General features: G+C 31.1%; 1 protein-coding gene across 1 annotated transcript; it reads left to right on the top strand.

The window, feature by feature from the left end:
* The first annotated feature begins 10,352 nt into the window (after positions 1-10,352).
* On the top strand, positions 10,353-20,153 carry LOC107449309 (uncharacterized). Its single transcript, XM_087156676.1, has 6 exons — positions 10,353-10,431; positions 14,677-14,761; positions 15,595-15,678; positions 17,179-17,364; positions 18,363-18,476; positions 19,790-20,153. Exons 1-6 carry the CDS (start codon positions 10,353-10,355, stop codon positions 19,947-19,949), a joined length of 708 nt encoding a protein of 235 aa, XP_087012802.1. The 3' UTR covers positions 19,950-20,153.
* The last annotated feature ends 451 nt before the right edge of the window (positions 20,154-20,604 follow it).

Here is a 20,604-nt window from a genome sequence, read left to right as displayed (position 1 = left end):
GGTTATAAGGATTATAAAGTTATGTTAACAATATCGCGATTATTAAATATCGAACAGTAATACCGCTATCATTATTGATAACTATGTTACGGTGAATGGCCGACATCAAGAGAATGTCGACTTTCACCGATGAATGTCAACAATCACATTGTCGCTTTGGTGAATATCCGAAATATCTGTTATATCCGATTTCATATTAATTTAATCGTTGATATTGTTATATTTATTCGATATTTTAATATCTGCTGAGGATAGATTAGGAAAAGCATCAGTGTTTGGAGTACCGGTTAAATGCATACTGGGCAGTTACACATAACTTTAAAAAACATTAATGTAGGGCATACCGGGCAAATGTATACCGAGCAGTGGCACTGAATCTTAAAAAAACATTATAGGACATACCGGGCAAACGTATACCGGGCAATGGCACTTAACTAGACCTAGTATATCTTGCGGACATTTACCAAAGCAACCATATGTGATTGTGAACATTCACCGGTGGAAGTCAACAACCACCGATTTCTGTCATTTACAGTAACAACTATATATAATGATAACTATACTGATAACCATTTCGGGGGGGGGGGTTAACGAGCATATTTACTAATATAAGAAATATATATAAAAATCGGTTAAATTTGAAATTATTACGATAAATTGTTCAGTATTGATATTTAAAACAATATATCCAAATATTAATATTCGTACTTAATAGTTATAAAGACTAATGTTCTTGTTGGCAACAACTCGGTAACGTAGCCGACCGATAAAACCATTAAATCCCCTATTTTTTTTTAAAACTAAAAAAAGAATTATTTTATTTTTTATTTTATTCACATCATTTTAAAGTTTCTATATAATCGTCAGATTCGGTCTATGCACCATTGGGACTGTTTCCCCATGTCATATGACACGGTATAAGCTGTCATGGTTGAAAGAGATCTTCTCAGTTGTGGCGTGGAAACTTGGAATGAGGGGTAGCAGCTTAGATGCTAACCTCGTCTTCTCACTTTGGTCAATATTACGCGACCTTTCTACAAATCTGTTAAAGACAGAGCATTTAAAAACTGGGTTAACTGTTCCTATGTCATACCAGCTCCCCGCCTTATCCCTAATCTCTCCTTTCATCTAGTTAAAAAGCTAAATCACCATCTAGTCTGATTGTTTTTCAAATGAGGTAAAATGTGATAACCACTTAATAAAACATTTTATTTAGCGAATGTCAATCTCTGAAGCTCTACAAAACATTGTTATAAATGGTGGTTGTCGATCTTCTTTCTTTAGTTAAGTTATTCGATGCTTGATTAAATTTCACAAAAGATGCATAAGTATGATAGATTTGGAATAATACATATTTATCAATCATACTGTATTTTATATTATAACCGTCGTTGAATAGCCGACCCAATTTTATGGGTTTACGACTACTAATGTTCAACTCCGTAGCCTTGTAATTTTGAACCCAATCCAGAAGACAAGGGAACTCCTAGATCGAGTATTGGAAGAATTTTGCCTTCGTAGAGGACTTTTTGATGGAGCTAAGCAGCATTTGCATTACATAGAGAGGGAGACCACGAGAACATCCTACGGTTAGCACGACGGTAAGGGGACTCTAACCCATGATCCGTCTACCACTGAGGATATTTCACGTCAGCACTGTGGTCCGTGCAAGCTGGATGCGGAATGGGATTCGAACCCGGTTAGCCGCATTGGAAGGCGAAAATCATATTTATCAATATTCAGGACCCGCGCTAAGAATTTCAAAGTATAAACCAGTAAATTTGCCAAATATTAAAAGTATTCGCCAATTTTTATACGCCTACGACGAATGCAAATCTTAACAATTTTTATAAATATTTTTCTTTCCAGTGGAAAAAATCATTCTCCAAAACACAATTTTATTCTTCAAATTTTCGATTTTATCTCATTTGGCGAAAGCTTGGCGCTGGCTCTGAATATATATTTCAATAATTAAGCAGTTAAGGCTTAAATGAAGATACTGGTTTTGTAAAAGATACATTTATATTTGCAATGTTCACATGAAATGTTGTTTTAAATCACTGCAAAGAGCACTTAGTTTGCGCAAAAGAAATAATTTGGTAAACTATGAAATGGTGTAAATATTATAGAAAATAAGCAGATTTAGTTCAAAACGGAGACTTTTAATTTGTGTTCACACCCCTAGAAGAATCTTTCCAGAAATATATGTTTCTTGATATAATGATTATTTTATTTAACAAAAAAATTAATTAAAAAATTGAAACGATTCCGATTGAAAAATTAAAATCCATTTGATCTGAGTAAATTTAATATTTTGTTCCATTGGGATTTTCGCTGTAATTGTAAAAATAAAAATATTTTTGAGCAAAATTATGAAGCTTTTAAATAGCAAAAGAATTTTAATAATTATTTGCTGAATAATATGTTTTATCATTTTATCAGTACTGTTTTAAATTGAAATGTTCGAAATGCATGATAAAATAGTTAAATTACATAATTATTTATGCGAGTCTGCATGATTTTTCAAATAAAAAACTTTGTGAATTTATTGAATGATTTATGTGAAATATAACTTTAAAAACTACACTTAATAAAAATTAAATTGACATTTCTTTAATTTATTAGTGAAAGGTTCTAAATTGGACAAGATGAAAGAAAATCAAATTTCAGAAGTCAGCAAACAAAATGTAATAACTTCTTAAATTTTTTAAATTTAAACATGCGTCTTGCAAATTATCTTTTATATACAAAGTTTATGAATAAGTAAATTCCTTATATTTTAATTTATTTCGAATTTAACTTTGAATGAATTTTTAAATCCGCTTTCGGTAACATATAAGATTTCTTCAAGTTTTGAATCAAACTGAGATTTGCATTCAAAATTATCTAAAATTTTATTAATTCAATAATTTAAAATGAATACACGTTTTCTAAAAAAAATATTGTTGATATTAAAGTTTCACTGTATAAAATGTCGCGCAAATTTTCCGTTGAAATATAAATAATTAAATTTGCTACATTTTCGTAACATTATTTTCGAATACGGAAAAATATTTGATTTAATTTAACAGAAAGGTATATGACATTGAGTTTAGCTCCACGGAACGACAACATATTTCATTTTTCGCTGAGCTAATGAAGATATTAATATTTTAAAAGGATCTGGATTAGGTTTCTGTTTTCGGTAATATTTTATTCTCTCAGCTCTTTGAATCTGGAACGTATTTAATTACGATGGCGCAGTATTTTCTGACTGCATTTATATGAATAATATATAATAAAAGGAGAAACATTGAAATGGCGCATATTTCATCTTACAACGTAAACTAATCAACGCGGCGATTCTGTGAAGAAAAAAAAACATTAAAGATGATTTTTTTTTGTTGCGAAAATTACATAAGAATAACTTTACATAAGAATTTTGCTTTGCATCTGAGAGACTTAAATTATGTTTCTAGAAATGAAATAGGAAAACATTAGAAATGGCTGGTATTTTCTGAGATAAATAATTCGCCTCTGCATCTACTTTTCAGAGTGACATGCAACTAACTTATTTTAACTATTTAATTGTTGATTTTATTTCGTTAATCACGAAATATGAGAATAATACTGCGAAGCATTTTTGGTGTAAAAGCGGTACCTGGTTTAGAAGATCAAACACGGAACTATACAAAGCATATAAAGAACCAGATGTCATTAAATTTATCAAAATTCAAAGGATTAAATGGGCAGGCCACATTATAAGAATGGAGGATAGCAGGACAACCGAAAAAGTTTTCAGTGCCAGGCCAACAGGTACAAGAAAAAGAGGACGGCCAAACCTAAGATCTTTAGACTGCCTTGAAAAGGACCAACAAGTTTTAAGGATTATAAACTGGAGAACCTTGGCTAAGGGAAGAATGTCTTGGCATAGGTTTGATGAGAAGGCCAAGGCCCATCTTGGGCTGTTGTGCCAATGAGAAGAAGAATCACGAAATATGAGGTGCACTATTTCTTGACTGCGCTTATATGAATAATACAGGGGTTGGACAAAATTACGGAAACACTTCTGTACAAACACATTTTTTTTAATATAACCGTCGTTGAACAGCCGACCCAATTTTTGGGTTTACGACTACTAATGTTCAACTCCGTAGCCGTGTAATTTTGAACCCAATCCAGAAAACAAGGGAACTCCTGGATGAAGTATTGCGAGAAATTTTGCCTTTGTGGAGGACTTTATTGATGGAACTAACCCGCATTTGCGTTACATGAAGAGAAAGACCACGAAAACCTCCCATAGTTAGCCTAACGGCAAGGCGACTCTAACCCATGATCCGCCTACCACTGAGGATATTTCACGTCAGCACTGTCATCGGTGCAAGCCGGATGCGGATTCGTATCGACCCCAGCCATCGCAGGGATTCGAACCCGGTTCATCTCATTGAAAGGCGAACGCTGTGTCCCCTGCGAAATACTTAGAGAATTATTTTGTAATTTAAGATGTGATTAGATCATGTAATTTTACATACTTCGAACATCTGTGACTGGAAATATTGATTCATTGAAAACAATATTAGTTTACGTCAACTTGGCATTAGTATTAATGCGTAATTGATGTAGATATTTATCTGTCTTCTGGCTATTTCGATCTGCGCATGTTATTATACATTTGGATGTCAACTAATCACTGATTCGAGGTAATTACTAATTGAGTTAAATTCAGCCCAAGAGCTGAAATTGGGTATCGGGCGGATACCCTTTTTTAACTCTAGTCTCCAACTCTAATATTTTTCATCCGCGATTCCTTTTTTTTCTAATTTATATCGAATTCAAAAATTTGTATTTGAAGATTGAAATTCAATGAATTAATGACGGAATTATATGACAGTAAATTCTAAAAAAATATTTGGTTTTGCCGTAACTGGTAATGGTTGTTTCAGTTATCAAGAGAGCGTTCAAAAAATAGAATATCTTAAAGTGCTTTTTACTTTTGCTACATTTCTGCAATATGGTTGTGCAATTACGATTATTTTTTTAAATTTTATTATCTGACATACTTACTAAAACTGATATAAAAAATATAATATTCCAAATTGACCTAATATAACAGTGTTTCCCGAACTTATGACTTTTGCGTACCCTTTCTAAGTTTTTCGTAATGCTGTGTACCACTAATAAAAAAATGTATGTATTTTTTACTAGAAGAAAATTTCACAAAAGTTAAAAAATCACAACTGGCTGTTGACACCACTCATTATTAACTGTTAACTCTGCAAATAATAGCCAATAGAAAAATACGTAATCGTAAAATTTCATGGCTAGCTTTGTTTTTAAATAAAATTTTATGAAATTTTCGTTTGTTGCAAGATATTTCGCATAAGAACACGTATCCCCGCTAAACTGTTCCCGTACCCCTGGGGGTACACGTACCACACTTTGGGAAACACTGGTCTAATTTATCCAATTGTTGAATTTATATTATATATCGTCTAACTTCACCAATTTATACACGAATATAAATAAGTGCAAACCGGTTTCAGTGGCGTAAAAGCAAAGTGTAGTATCACCTAAAAATTAAGATTTTACATAAAGTCTTAGAGTGGGTGTAATAATTTGGCCAGGGACTGCAGGTGATGTGAGGAATTGGTTTAGGGACCGTAGCTCTGAATTGTCATTAGAAAGCATTGACTTATCACACACCGCCAAGTCTCCAGACAGTGTGATACAGGAAGTAGAATTTATTGTTTTCCATCAACGCCGTCCCAGTTTAGAGTAGAAAATATTACCGAAGACGCCAAGCAGGTTCCAGTCTGTTACATTTTATCTCTTTTAAACAATAGAACGAAAAGACAAACTCTCAGCTACGACGGATAATTACGTCATTTATCATTCTCGCATTTATACACACACCAAAGAACTTAACTGCCACTGTAACCCTTTGAGCACTCTTGGAAAAAAATAATCTTAAATTACTCTCCAAATATTCCACCGCAGCATTGTTTTACCATTTATCGAATGGACTAGTAATTCTTTCGCCTCTTGAGAAAATTGCCCGATCACCATGCGCGGCTGAACCCACGGCGAGCTAATTTCAACAAGCACTGGACCGTGTACTGGCTTTACAAGACGCCTCTAGCCAAGTATTACAGTGAGTGTATGTACTTAATAAAAGAACACACGCCCATTCTAAGTCGTTTTTTTGGCTGCATTACGCCAAGCGATTGATATAAATAAAGATTCTTTTTTTTAATGTGATTTGATTGGATGGAAAGGTAATTCATAATCTTTTGCTGATAAGATCCAATTCTTTCAGTAATGAGAGAGTTTTGAAGACGTGCTTTTCTTTACAGAAATGGGTCTTATCAAATTGTCAATTTGTGTAATAATACCTTTTACGATTTGTCGTACCATTATATGGAACTACTGTATTTTTTTTCTTCTTCGTAGGTGTGTGTGTGTGTCTGCACTGTTAATGAAATGAATTCGTGAAAAAGAAATGGATTATTTCCGACATTTTAATGGCAACGGTTTTTTATTTTCAATTTAGTTTAAAAAGTTTTGAATTTCAGAGAAGATTTTTAGTTTCAATTTAGTTTAAAAATTTCGAATTTCAGAGAAGATTTTTAGTTTCAATTTGGTTTAAAAAATTTCGAATTTCAGAGAAGATTTTTAGTTTCAATTTGGTTTAAAAAATTTCGAATTTCAGAGAAGATTTTTAGTTTTAATTTAGTTTGAAACATTTCGAATTTCAGAGAAGATTTTGAGTTTCAATTTAGTTTAAAAATTTTCGAACTTCAGAGGCGATTTTTAGTTTTAATTTAGTTTAAAAAATTTCGAATTTCAGAGAAGAATTTTAGTTTTAATTTTTTTTTTTACGAATGAATTATCTAAAAAATTAATATTTATTCGTGATTATAACGGAATAACTTAAGCTGCTTAGGGGCTATAATCTATTTTTAAGGTCACAATTTTTTCCATGAAATTTCGCTTCCTAAGTACAATATTTCATTTAATAATTATAAACAAGCGCTAAATTTTAGAACAGAATATTTTTTGCGAACTGGAAAAAAAATTATAAATCGGTGAATCAAAAGAAAATGGATAAAAATCGTTAAAAATATTACGGATTTAATTAATTTTTTTTAGTTCAACGATGCTAAAAGTAAAAGTGGTTTTGGTTGTGTTTAGCAATTACTATTATTGTAATAAAAATATTATGGTAGAGTCATATTTATACCACCTACTGAAAACAATATTGTAGAGCTTTTGCAATTATTTTAAATCATATTTAATTTTTTGATCCTCGAAAAAAATCTTTTTTAATTTATTTAAACTATCAAATCAATGTTTATTTCGATTAACTTTCTTTTATCCCTTGTCTGTAACCACTAGCATTTTTTTTTAAGTTTGTAGATTCTTCTTTCTTGCAAATTCTTCCGAATTTTTTTTTTTATCTTTGATAAACTTAAATAAAAATTTGGTTTGGGGGCAGGCCAGAGATGTAATCTCTATATTAAAATAATTTATTATTTTATAGTAAACAAGATGTATTTATATCATAATTAATTAAAAAATTTTACTGAAAGAATTTTTTTTATAACCGTCGTTGAATAACCGAACCAATTTTTGGGTTTACGACTACTAATATTCAACTCCGGATCCTTGTCATTTTGAACCCAATCCAGAAGACAAGGGAACTCCGGGATCAAGTATTGAGAGAAATTTGCCTTCGTGGAGGACTTTTTGATGGAACTAACCACTAACCAGCACTTGCTTTACATGAACAGGAAGACCACGAAAACCTCCAACGGTGACCCCGACGGCAAGGAGACTCTAACCCATGATCCGTCTACCACCGAGGATATTTCGCGTCAGCACTGTGATCGGTGCAAGCCGGATGATTCATATCAACCAGCTATTGCCGGGATTCGAACCCGGTTCACCTCATTGGAAAGCGAACGCTCTATCCCCTGAGCCCTCGCAGCTCTACTGAAAGAATTTAATTATATTGAATGTACTAATTACTGAATGCTATTATGCTGACAATTTGTTTTGAACATTGCTTTATTCAAATTATTGTGGGCAGCCTTCTTTTTTACAACCACTTATTGGAAACCTTCAATTTTAAAAACTTTTGCAAACATTCTATCATAACATACGCATGATGTTGATGTTAATTTTAATTTTCGAACCTCGGTTCTAACTGGTTGCATATTATATTAACATAATGCTAACTCAAAAATAGTTAACTTCAGGTTCATTATCAAATAACAGGTAGATCATGTGTTATGTAGACCATATTTATTCCATTTTCTTTCGGTAAGGAATATTCATTATAAGCATCAAGTGTTTTTTTTAAAAAATTGATTTTTTTTAGATATATGAATAGATTTTCATGTCCACAGGATCTTTTATTAGAATGTGGTTCTGGTATCTACTGTTCCTTGCCAAATTATTAGACTCACTGTAAGATTCAATGTAAAATCTTAATTATCAGGTGATACTATTACAGCTTCATTGTTTTTACGAGACTGAAACCGGTTTGTACTTGTTTACGTTCGTGTATCAATTGGTTATATTTGACGATATATTATACAAATTCTAAGATTTGATAAATTGCACGATATATCATATAAATATAGACTATTTATTATATCAGGTATTATATTAGTATATTATAATAATTAGTACAAATTATTAGACGCAATTTAGTTTTTTAATAATGACATGTTTTGCGCGAGTTTATATGCAATACATGTATATTTAAACATACATGTTATGGGTTTTTATTTAGGAGATTTTTACATACTTCCTATTTGTATTTACTTTGAACGTAATGCACTACAATGTTAATCAATTGTTACACGAACGTAAACTAGTGCAAACTGGTTTCAGCCGCGCAAAAACACTAAAGTTGTAGAGTATCAACATATAATTAAGATTTTACATAGAATCTTATAGTACGTCTAATAATTTGGTCAAGGACTGTATATAGAGAAGGCAGAAGGAATCATTCAAATGATTCGAATTAAACAAGTCAGCTCATTAAAGGGATTCAAATCATTATTTCAAATTCGATGATCCAAATCAGTAGGGCCGATCTCCGATAATAAATCGATATATACCAATATTTACTGCCAAATATTATATAAAAAGAGTTCTAGACTACGGGATATTTTATAAAATTCTGATTTTGTGTTTGAAGTTAGTACCTAAAGTAAGGCAAAACGAATCATCCAAACGATTCAAATCTTGCGAATCAGACCTAGTTGGCACAAAATTAATAAATAATCAACGGTTCAAATTAATCGATTCCTTTAAAAAATATATGTAATGGGAACCACAAACTTATTAAAATATCTTCGCTTTTCTCATTAGCGTCTTTACTTTTTAAAACTAGTTAGAACTTGATTTAATAAAGATTCTGAAAATCATGATTTAATAAAAATAAAAGTATTTGTACCCAAATGCTATAAAGCGAGCTGTGGTTGCTCAGGGTATAGAGGGCACGCTTCCATTAGAAATCTTGCTGTCTATCCCAGTGAACTCGGTTCGAATCCCAGCTAAGGCCGGTTGATACGAATTCTGCCCCCACCTCGCACCGACTATAGTGCTGGCGTAAAAATATTCTTAGTGGTAGACGGATCATGGGATAGAGTCCCCCTTCCCATCAAGCTAATCGTGAGAAGTTTTCGTGATTTTCCTTTCCATGTAACTCAAATGCGGGTAAGTTCCCTCAAAAAGTCCTCCACGAAGGCAAATTTCGCCCTATACTTGATCTAGTAATTCCCTTGTCTTTCGGATTGCGTTCAAAATTACAAGGTTACGTAGTTGAACATTGGTAGTCGTAAGCCAAGAATTGGGTCGGATGTTTAACTATGGTTATAAAATGAAATAGATAAACCCTGAGGACACTAAAAATCAAAAAGTCAGCTCCTTATTAAAATTAATTTTTTTCTTAAAAAAAAAAACTTCAGCCTAGTTATTAATTATTTTGCCTACATCAAAATTTTTAAAAAAAATTATTAGCCGATTGTGAACTTAGATCAACTACAATTCTGTAAAAGAAATTTTTTTTGAATTTTAAATTTCAAACAAATTTATCAGTAATATACTTTAAACTTTTAAATATTTACAACAATGCTTCACATGAAGCGTTTACAACAATAATAAACTATTACAGAAATATAAAAAAAAATTATGTCGTGGACATTGTTTTAACAATCAGTGCTTTTCTTTAAGACATTGTTGGAAAAATAAAAGTATCTGATTACAATGGTAATAAATACATTGAAAATTCATTCTTGTTTGAGCTTTCTCAAATGCGGTTTGTGTTTTGCGATTAAAAAAAAACTTATTGAGTTATAATTATGAATCAAAGCGATTTATATCGTTTTGCTGTGTTGAACAACTGGCGGAAGGAACGGGAAAAATATCCCAGACCTAATCGTAAGCATAAAAAAAGTACTTTTTGTAATTTTAACTATAGTTAGATATCTAAATGGAATACTGCTTGATACAATCTAAAACTTATGTATAGTAATCAGCGTGTTTTACGGAAACCTAAATTTAGATTTAAAATAATAGAGAAATCGTTTACATAAAAAACTAGAAAACTCTTTATATATTATAAATAATACTATTTTGTTTTAAACTTCCATATTTTTCTCCACACTTTTTCCACTCACTCATTTAAACTTAACTCGAATAAAAATATTTAGTTACATGGTAGTATTAAGAGAGGTACTTTGGAAATATTCCGTCGACCAGTCAACGTTCGCAAAAATGCGCAAATCAATTGGCACCTTCATAATGAAAAGCATCATAATCCCAAAGTACGAAAATGGTCGATGGGATAATCCAAAAGCACCTTTGAAAAATATTCAAATAAAAATTTAGGATAAATAAAATGTAAAACTTATCTTTTGAGTAAAACTCAAACATCTTCTCTTTAATTAGTAACTAATAAATTTAATAAATAAAATCACCACCTTAGCAATACAATCGATACAAAAAATATTTTCTTAAAAATCATGTTTTTTGTCTGCCACAGAATGAAACAACCAATTGTTTTGGCGATTTCATTGGCACTTCAACCGTATTACTCTTTTGGCGAAGAGGTAATGTCAGTCACAAAGTACAAAATGGATAACCAACTAATTGTTTTGGCTATTTAATTGGCACTTCAATTGTATTACTCTTTTGGTGAAGAGGTAATGTAAGTACAGGATAAACAGGAAATGAAACACCACAGAATGAAACAACTAACTGTTTTGGCGATTTCATTGACTAATGTAAGTCACAGGATAAACAGGAAATGAAACACCACAGAATAAAACAACTAATTGTATTGGCGATTTCATTGGCACTTCAGTTATATTTCTCTTTTGGCTAAGAGGTAATGTAAGTCACAGTATAAACAGGAAATAAAACACCAGAATGAAACAACTAATGTTTTAGCGATTTCATTGGCACTTTAATTGTATTACTCTTTTGGTGAAGAGGTGATGTGAGTCACAAAGTACGAAATAGATAACCAACTAAATGTTTTGGCGATTTCATTGGCACTTTAATTGCATTACTCTTTTGGTGAAGAGGTGATGTGAGTCACAAAGTACGAAATAGATAACCAACTAAATGTTTTGGCGATTTCATTGCCACTTTAATTGTATTACTCTTTTGGTGAAGAGGTGATGTGAGTCACAAAGTACGAAATAGATAACCAACTAAATGTTTTGGCGATTTCATTGGCACTTTAACTGTATTACTCTTTTGGTGAAGAGGTGATGTGAGTCACAAAGTACGAAATAGATAACCAACTAAATGTTTTGGCGATTTCATTGGCACTTTAATTGTATTACTCTTTTGGTGAAGAGGTGATGTGAGTCACAAAGTACGAAATAGATAACCAACTAAATGTTTTGGCGATTTCATTGGCACTTTAATTGTATTACTCTTTTGGTGAAGAGGTGATGTGAGTCACAAAGTACGAAATAGATAACCAACTAAATGTTTTGGCGATTTCATTGGCACTTTAATTGTATTACTCTTTTGGTGAAGAGGTGATGTGAGTCACAAAGTACGAAATAGATAACCAACTAAATGTTTTGGCGATTTCATTGGCACTTTAATTGTATTACTCTTTTGGTGAAGAGGTGATGTGAGTCACAAAGTACGAAATAGATAACCAACTAAATGTTTTGGCGATTTCATTGGCACTTTAATTGTATTACTCTTTTGGTGAAGAGGTGATGTGAGTCACAAAGTACGAAATAGATAACCAATTAAATGTTTTGGCGATTTCATTGGCACTTTAATTGTATTACTCTTTTGGTGAAGAGGTGATGTGAGTCACAAAGTACGAAATAGATAACCAACTAAATGTTTTGGCGATTTCATTGGCACTTTAATTGTATTACTCTTTTGGTGAAGAGGTGATGTGAGTCACAAAGTACGAAATAGATAACCAACTAAATGTTTTGGCGATTTCATTGGCACTTTAATTGTATTACTCTTTTGGTGAAGAGGTGATGTGAGTCACAAAGTACGAAATAGATAACCAACTAAATGTTTTGGTGATTTCATAGACACTTTAATTGTATTACTCTTTTGGTGAAGAGGCGATGTGAGTCACAAAGTACGAAATAGATAACCAACTAAATGTTTTGGCGATTTCATTGGCACTTTAATTGTATTACTCTTTTGGTGAAGAGGTGATGTGAGTCACAAAGTACGAAATAGATAACCAACTAAATGTTTTGGCGATTTCATTGGCACTTTAACTGTATTACTCTTTTGGTGAAGAGGTGATGTGAGTCACAAAGTACGAAATAGATAACCAACTAAATGTTTTGGCGATTTCATTGGCACTTTAATTGTATTACTCTTTTGGTGAAGAGGTGATGTGAGTCACAAAGTACGAAATAGATAACCAACTAAATGTTTTGGCGATTTCATTGGCACTTTAATTGTATTACTCTTTTGGTGAAGAGGTGATGTGAGTCACAAAGTACGAAATAGATAACCAACTAAATGTTTTGGCGATTTCATTGGCACTTTAATTGTATTACTCTTTTGGTGAAGAGGTGATGTGAGTCACAAAGTACGAAATAGATAACCAACTAAATGTTTTGGCGATTTCATTGGCACTTTAATTGTATTACTCTTTTGGTGAAGAGGTGATGTGAGTCACAAAGTACGAAATAGATAACCAACTAAATGTTTTGGCGATTTCATTGGCACTTTAATTGTATTACTCTTTTGGTGAAGAGGTGATGTGAGTCACAAAGTACGAAATAGATAACCAATTAAATGTTTTGGCGATTTCATTGGCACTTTAATTGTATTACTCTTTTGGTGAAGAGGTGATGTGAGTCACAAAGTACGAAATAGATAACCAACTAAATGTTTTGGCGATTTCATTGGCACTTTAATTGTATTACTCTTTTGGTGAAGAGGTGATGTGAGTCACAAAGTACGAAATAGATAACCAACTAAATGTTTTGGTGATTTCATAGACACTTTAATTGTATTACTCTTTTGGTGAAGAGGCGATGTGAGTCACAAAGTACGAAATAGATAACCAACTAAATGTTTTGGCGATTTCATTGGCACTTTAATTGTATTACTCTTTTGGTGAAGAGGTGATGTGAGTCACAAAGTACGAAATAGATAACCAACTAAATGTTTTGGCGATTTCATTGGCACTTTAATTGTATTACTCTTTTGGTGAAGAGGTGATGTGAGTCACAAAGTACGAAATAGATAACCAACTAATAGATTTGGCGATTTCATTGGCAATTCAGTTGCATTTCTCTTTTGGCTAAGAGGTAATGCTAATCACGGGATGAACAGGAAATTAAAACTTACAGAAGGAAATTAATAAGTAAAAATAGTTTATCTCTAAAAATATTATACAAAAAACTTTTAGTAATTATACGGATACTTATCCATTTCAGAGGCCGTAAAAAATCGCCGAACCATTATTGATATAAAAGAGGCTTAATTAACTGTAGTTATAAGCGTTACTGGTGCAGCAGTTTTTTAATATACTAGTACAGGAAACCTAATATAGTTACTGTTGCAATAGGATTTTTACGGCAACCAGGAACAGATAAATATCATTTAAAAGTAGAATTCAAACTGAATAATATGATATGAGATTTAAGGAATTTACCATATTTGTTCAGAATATTTCATCCTTTATTTTCCTTGTGCATTCCATTCTTTATTTCATTCTTGTTATTCACTTGACCAAATACATAACTTAGAATCGTCAAATGATAATCAGGTTATCTTCCAAGAGACAAACACTTGCGCTTCCAAGATTACATTGGACAAACACTCTTGAGAGTTTTGCAGTGTTTCTCGGAGATCAAAATTGAGGCTTCTGAAACAGAAATGAAACATTCTATATTAAAAAAAAACTACAGAAATAAAAAAGAAATATGTATAACCATATTTGTTTTTAGAAACTACGTTTCTATTTTTTTAATGAGATCAATGTTTACAGAGTTGTGTTTTTTTTATTTATTTATTTAAAAGCAGAACTTATACATTAAGTCATTTGGAATATAAGTACCGAAGAAATAAACATCTAAGTGTGGCATTATAGTTAAAAAAAATTATGAATCAATTGATAGATCATTAATTTAAACTAGATTTATACACGTTTTATTTTGATTAATGTTTTAGCTTATGAGGATGGGAGCGAATTCGATGATGAATTTGATTTAGATGAGGATGAATTTGATTTACATGAGACTGGTATTGACCAAGTGTAAGTAGCTATTTATGAAATCTTGTTCCGGATAACCTTCGTTCAATGATGTATGCGTAACTAGAATACAGAAAATTCAATTCCTGAACAATTTGTTCTCTATTCGTCCATAATACTCACCCTAAAATATAAGTATAATGATTTTAAAATTATACAATTATGAATTTTAATAAGAGTATATTTCTTACATACGGTCGACTGCATTTAAAGAAATATCACTTTTAATAAGTTCTTTATAGAGAGGGGATGTAATTTTTGACTATGTCAACCTTCGTCTATCAAAAGGTACCTCTTGTTAGAATCAAGTTAACATGTCTTATTATACTAGAGAATTGGTATTTAATATTTATAATGGTAGTTACGCCACAATAGTAACCATACTCATTGTTCTCCATGCGATTAATTGAAGTCAAGAAATTTAGATTCAATAGCACGGAAAAATGTTTTGAGTAATTGTTTCTAAATTATGTTTTTTAAACACTTAAAATATTATTTAGGACATTACATGAATCATGGGAAATTTATACATAAGGTCCGACAGGTATTTAATATTTAGGCAACTTCTATAATTCTAATACTTACTTATAGAAAGTGTTCCTTAAAATCAGAATAAAAAGTATATATATAAAAGAGCAACAAACATTTTTAGAACTTATATATAGATATTTTAAGAAAAATGTACGACTCCTAAATATTGTGTATCTATTTTAGAAAATATATTTTGAATCAAATTGAGCAGAAAGTGAATTTCAGAGAAATTTTCGTATCACTTTCACACTAAACTGATCTTACAAAAATCAATTTTAGTAAACATTTTTCTTTTAAAATTTTAGCTTTGATAGTGAGGATGATGGGAAAAAGCTGACAGTGGCAGCTAATGATGTGTTTAATGATAATGATGACTATGAGTCTGAAAGGTATAATCATTCGAATTGTATATAAATATTTTGGTAATAATTATTTTAAATGTTTAATATAATTTTCTATGCACCTGAATTGTGAAATTTCTAAAAGTTCATTCTTTTAATCAGAAATTATTTGTTTGATTTTGTTTCAATTTTGGATTTTGCTATTATTGTTTAACACAAGGAAGAATTTGTAAATCTTGATATTCAATATTTTTTTGATCCAAAGTTTCAGCCGCTCTTCTGGAAAAAATTATTGGGACCCTATTTTCGAGTTTCTTGTTTACTATCTTATGCTTTGGGGGACAGGAATTCTTTGGGGAAAAACACGTTATTTTAGAGAATGTACGTTTTTCTGTCCAGTTTTATACCTTAAAATATGGTTTACAAAAATAATTATTCAGCATATTTTATGCTAACCCTACAAACCATAAAAACTGCATATGATACGAGAAAATCCGGTCATAAGATCAAACGTTATTCAGGTATTCCGTTCTATTTTGTCTGTAAGAAACTCTGATTATCAGTTTCAAAAACTAACGTCTCTAATAAAAAATATACTTTTAATACAGAAGCTGGTTTTAATTAAATTGAGCCTATTCAGAACCCGAATTCTGATTGCGTTACTGTATTTGTGTGGGCTTACTTCACCTTGGAAACTAAAAGAAACTCTGATTATCAGTTCCAAAAACTAACTTCTGTAATAAAAAATATACTTCTACTATAGAAGTTGGTTATAATAAAAATTGACCCTATTCAGAACCCGAACTCAGAACCCGTTACTGCATGGTGTGGGCTTAGTTATACTTGGACAGTTCATCTTTGAAACTCTCTCGTCAAGACCCCAAAACGTGCTCTGTTATAATTGTATGGTGCGGTGAGCTCCTTCGATAGAGGATCATTCACGGCAATATTTGCAGGAGCGGCACGGAACGGTTTGCAGACCATTGTCTTTATGCAAGTTGAAGCAAATCTTCACATTGGACGCCAAGTCAATAAACCGTTTCGCGTTAACTTTGGCGAGGATCGTGTAATGTACAATTTTTTTTCATTTGTCTGGCCTCCTCGTTCACCTGACTTAAATCCTTGTGATTCCTATCCCTACACATAATCCTACTTTATAGGGCGTGTTTAAGGTGGAGGAATGCAGGACCCTACATGAGTTTAAAGCCAGTATTACATGACATGTTGCTGAAATCCCTCGAAAGTTTCTTCGCGCTACCACTGAATATATAATGCATTTTCAGCACGTAACACTGAGCGCACTTTGAGCACATTCTGTAATTGAACAAATTTCGATGATTCTGAGAATCTTTTTGTTCTTTAGGTGCAACAAGTGTGATAAAATTTGAGCTGTTCTTTTGTTGCGTTAATCATTTCCCCATGGTCCATACAAAGTAAATACAAAGTTTCATTCAATTAGTGCAACGGGTTCCCAGAAGGCTCTGAATGTGGTCACTTTATGTGTGACCACCCTTTATTTAAGAAAATATTTTTCGTTTCTCAATTTAGTGACGAAGAATGTATGATGGAATTAGAGGCTGAATTGCCAATGTTTGATGAGGAGGATGAAAGTGATGATGAATTTGATGATGATGAGGTTGTTGAGAAGGGAGTTGTTGTTGATGGAGAAGTGTTTGATTGTGAAGTCGTAGGTGAAGTAGTAGTTGAAGAAAAAGTTGAAGATGACTTCACAAGGTATATTAATTAACAAAATTTTTACGGTAATTTAATATTTCTGTAAGAGTTTCAAGTGTTTGAGATATTTATCAACGTATCTACTTTTGCAGCTACATTAGAATTAAAGTGTTATATAAATATTTAAATGGGCCGAATAATTAATAGAATTAAAGTGTAATATAAATATAAATATTTAATATACACTTAGGCCTTACATAAAAATGTAGCTTATTATTTTATTAAACTTGAATCAACGATACAAACTATCAAACATGATCTTATGACATATGTACAGAATAAATGCGTGCAATATATTAAAAAATTTAATTTCCTGCTTTGGCAGGGAAAAAAATGGATAATTAAATTATTAACAGGATGTTAACTTAACAATATTTTGAATATATAAATGCTAATACTACAGGAATTGCAAACACAACAGTTAAAAAAATTTTTCAAAATGATTCTGAGAATTCTCTGATGAGAATTATTTTTCAAGATTTTAGTAGGAAGCAAAGAAAAAGTGGGTTTACAGAGTGGGTCAAATACTTTCATATTTTCTCCAGAATTGTTTTTCAGAATCTTCAGATCATTTTTATTGGGGACACATACTTAAGCTACAAATTTATGTAGTGATTTGTAGAGCAAGGTAGGAAAAAAAGACAATAAGTTTAACAATTAAACTTAACAAATTCAATAAAGAAAGAAAATAAGTATAACAGCGACATCGATAGCACAGAGCTGCCTACACGCAGCGTTGCAGAACACAGGCTGACGACTGAAATTAAATAGTTCTAGAGAAAATAATAAGTCAATTAAATATTCCGGGACTTTTCCCGTTTAGATACTTGGCACTATGGATTCCGGGAATTTTCCCTTGTAGACAGTCCGGCACTTTTCAACAAAAAAGTAAATGGTTTCGAGAATGATGGTCAATTACAATTACTACATTTATTTAACAAAAACATTGTATTTTACTTGTAAATTTAATTTGTTTTTTCCTTTTTTTTTATCTTTAGTGATGCACGTGTTTATCCAACTTACCTATTTACTGAGGAAATGATAGCGAGATTGTACAAGTTGGATACAGTGCATGAAAAAGATTCTATCGCATATGGAATTCCGGACATAAGGTATTATTTTTTTTCAAAAATTTTGATCATACTGAGTGATTCAGAACAGAACTTGACTACTTACAAACTTGAAAGGCATATCATAAGGATTGAGAATTGCATAGCGACCCATGGCTCACCGCAAATGGTGCCTCCTTATTATGAATAGGTTGCTTATGTGCATTTGAAATGGCAATTTTATGTTAAATTTGTGTTTTTCTGTAATTATGTTAAAAATTATAAATCAAATAGGCCCTGAGAGAGGTGTTTTGTCGTAATTTAATGCTATGATGACCAACTTGGTGAATTTAACATGCTAGTCCACACATTATTAAATTACGATGAAAAGGTATTTTGGGACCTACTTGGATGCGATTTTCAACGTTATCAATAAGAAACGTAAAATTAACCTGGAACTAAGTTTATTTATATAAATAAAAGTACCACGCGTTCTACGTATGCGCGAACAGCATGAAATATATCTTTGTTAGTTGCATGAGAAATCAATTTAATTTTAAAATCCATTGAATCTAAGAGATTTTTAATGCATGAAATGTCGTGACTGTGAATTTAAATTCATTTTTATTATGCAAATTAGTTGGCAACACAATGTTGTGTATTTCGCAATATTTTACAATGATGATAAATCTGACCTAGTTCCTTACTAGGGAAATAGGACAGTTATGATATTTGACATAAGAAATGATATTTGACAATTAATTGCTGCCTCCTTAAATTTAACATTGAAAATTGATCTGATGGTTGAATTTTATAAACATTAAAGGAAAACTTTTTTTCTAAATTACTCCCCTCTGGAATTAAAAATAATCCTAATTCCGTTTCAAAGGACTGATCAGTTACAATTTAAAGAACTGAAAAATTAAAAAAATGAAATAAATTTAAATTAAAAGGACACATTAGTTTAAAATAAACGGAATAACACTTTAAAATACAATCTATAAGTATTGGTGCTCAAATCAACTACAATGGCACTTATAAGATACATATGAATACCTCATAATTTAAATAAAAATCAATTTATTAACTTTAAAAACGTTAGAAAATTGAAAAAGAAATTAACAATTACTTGATATTTAAAAAAATAAACTATTAAAAGAAATCACAATTTAAAATATTACTTCTAATGCATCAAGTTTTAGCTATTGAAATTAACACTTTCATTTATAAACGTTTTTAAATATGTGTTTTCAGAAATTTAACTGAACTAAATAACAATTAATTCTTAAAATTAATTACATTTCAACAACAAACATATGTAACGAAAAATTTTGGTGAGCTTCTTATAACGTGAATATTTTTTTTTTTAATTTTAGATTGGAAAAACACGATGGTTTCTTCATAAGAGAGAAAATAGATTATTATGATATCAGTGATATTGATCTTAACATCATCGAACACGTTGAAGAGAAAATTGAGAAAAAAGGATGCTTCAGTTTTTTCTCCAGAATTTTCAACAGACTTTTCAAAAAATAATAAACAAGATCAATCTGAAGTGCCATCATTTACCATCTTAAAAAATTTACGCATGCTATTTCCGACAAAATTTGGCATTCATATAATCATATTGTTGTGATACTTGGAAGCATGTAAACTGTTTATCCCGAAATTGACATTTAAATTATTATATTGCTGTGATTATGTAATATCTGTAAATTGTCTATCGCAGAAAATATAATATTTGGCAAGATTAAAGTGTCTTTTATTTATATTTAGACTAAGAAAACATGTGTCTAATTTACATGTCATCACTTAAGCGGAAAAAAATACTATTTATGTCGAATATATTATTCCAGGATTTAAACACATAGATAGATAGATAGATCAACATTTATACCTGCTTTTTTTCAATATATCTCATCTTACATTTTATTTCAAGTTAGATTAATCGAAAGTTACATGCTGGCAGTCATAGCCAACTGTTGAAGAGTTAACAGCTACGAGAAAGAAAAAGAAAATGACTAATAATTACAATACAACTCTTACCAAATAATCAACTTAACTTTAATTCGGATTAATAATACAACATATCCTCCAATAACCACGGAATTTCTGATTTAAAAAACGTTTTTTTATAGTGGTAGCAAATGTTACATCAATATAATGTTTACATGAATTTAAATGTTAAGGT

The sequence above is a fragment of the Parasteatoda tepidariorum genome, chromosome 2 (genome assembly GCF_982258835.1).
Source record: "Parasteatoda tepidariorum strain Cologne lab strain chromosome 2, Ptep-v5.0, whole genome shotgun sequence".
Classification (NCBI taxonomy): domain Eukaryota; kingdom Metazoa; phylum Arthropoda; class Arachnida; order Araneae; family Theridiidae; genus Parasteatoda; species Parasteatoda tepidariorum.
The sequence above is the reverse complement of the archived record's forward strand: the minus strand, read 5'-3'. Positions and strand labels throughout refer to the sequence as shown.

What these genes read in the sequence shown, in the direction of transcription:
- LOC107449309 (XM_087156676.1), top strand. Translation starts at nt 10,353, where the DNA reads ATGAATCAAAGCGATTTATATCGTTTTGCTGTGTTGAACAACTGGCGG. An exon ending in GAGACTGGTATTGACCAAGT is followed by an intron (nt 14,762 to 15,594) that starts GTAAGTAGCTAT and finishes TTAAAATTTTAG; the next exon opens with CTTTGATAGTGAGGATGATG. An exon ending in TATGGAATTCCGGACATAAG is followed by an intron (nt 18,477 to 19,789) that starts GTATTATTTTTT and finishes TTTTAATTTTAG; the next exon opens with ATTGGAAAAACACGATGGTT.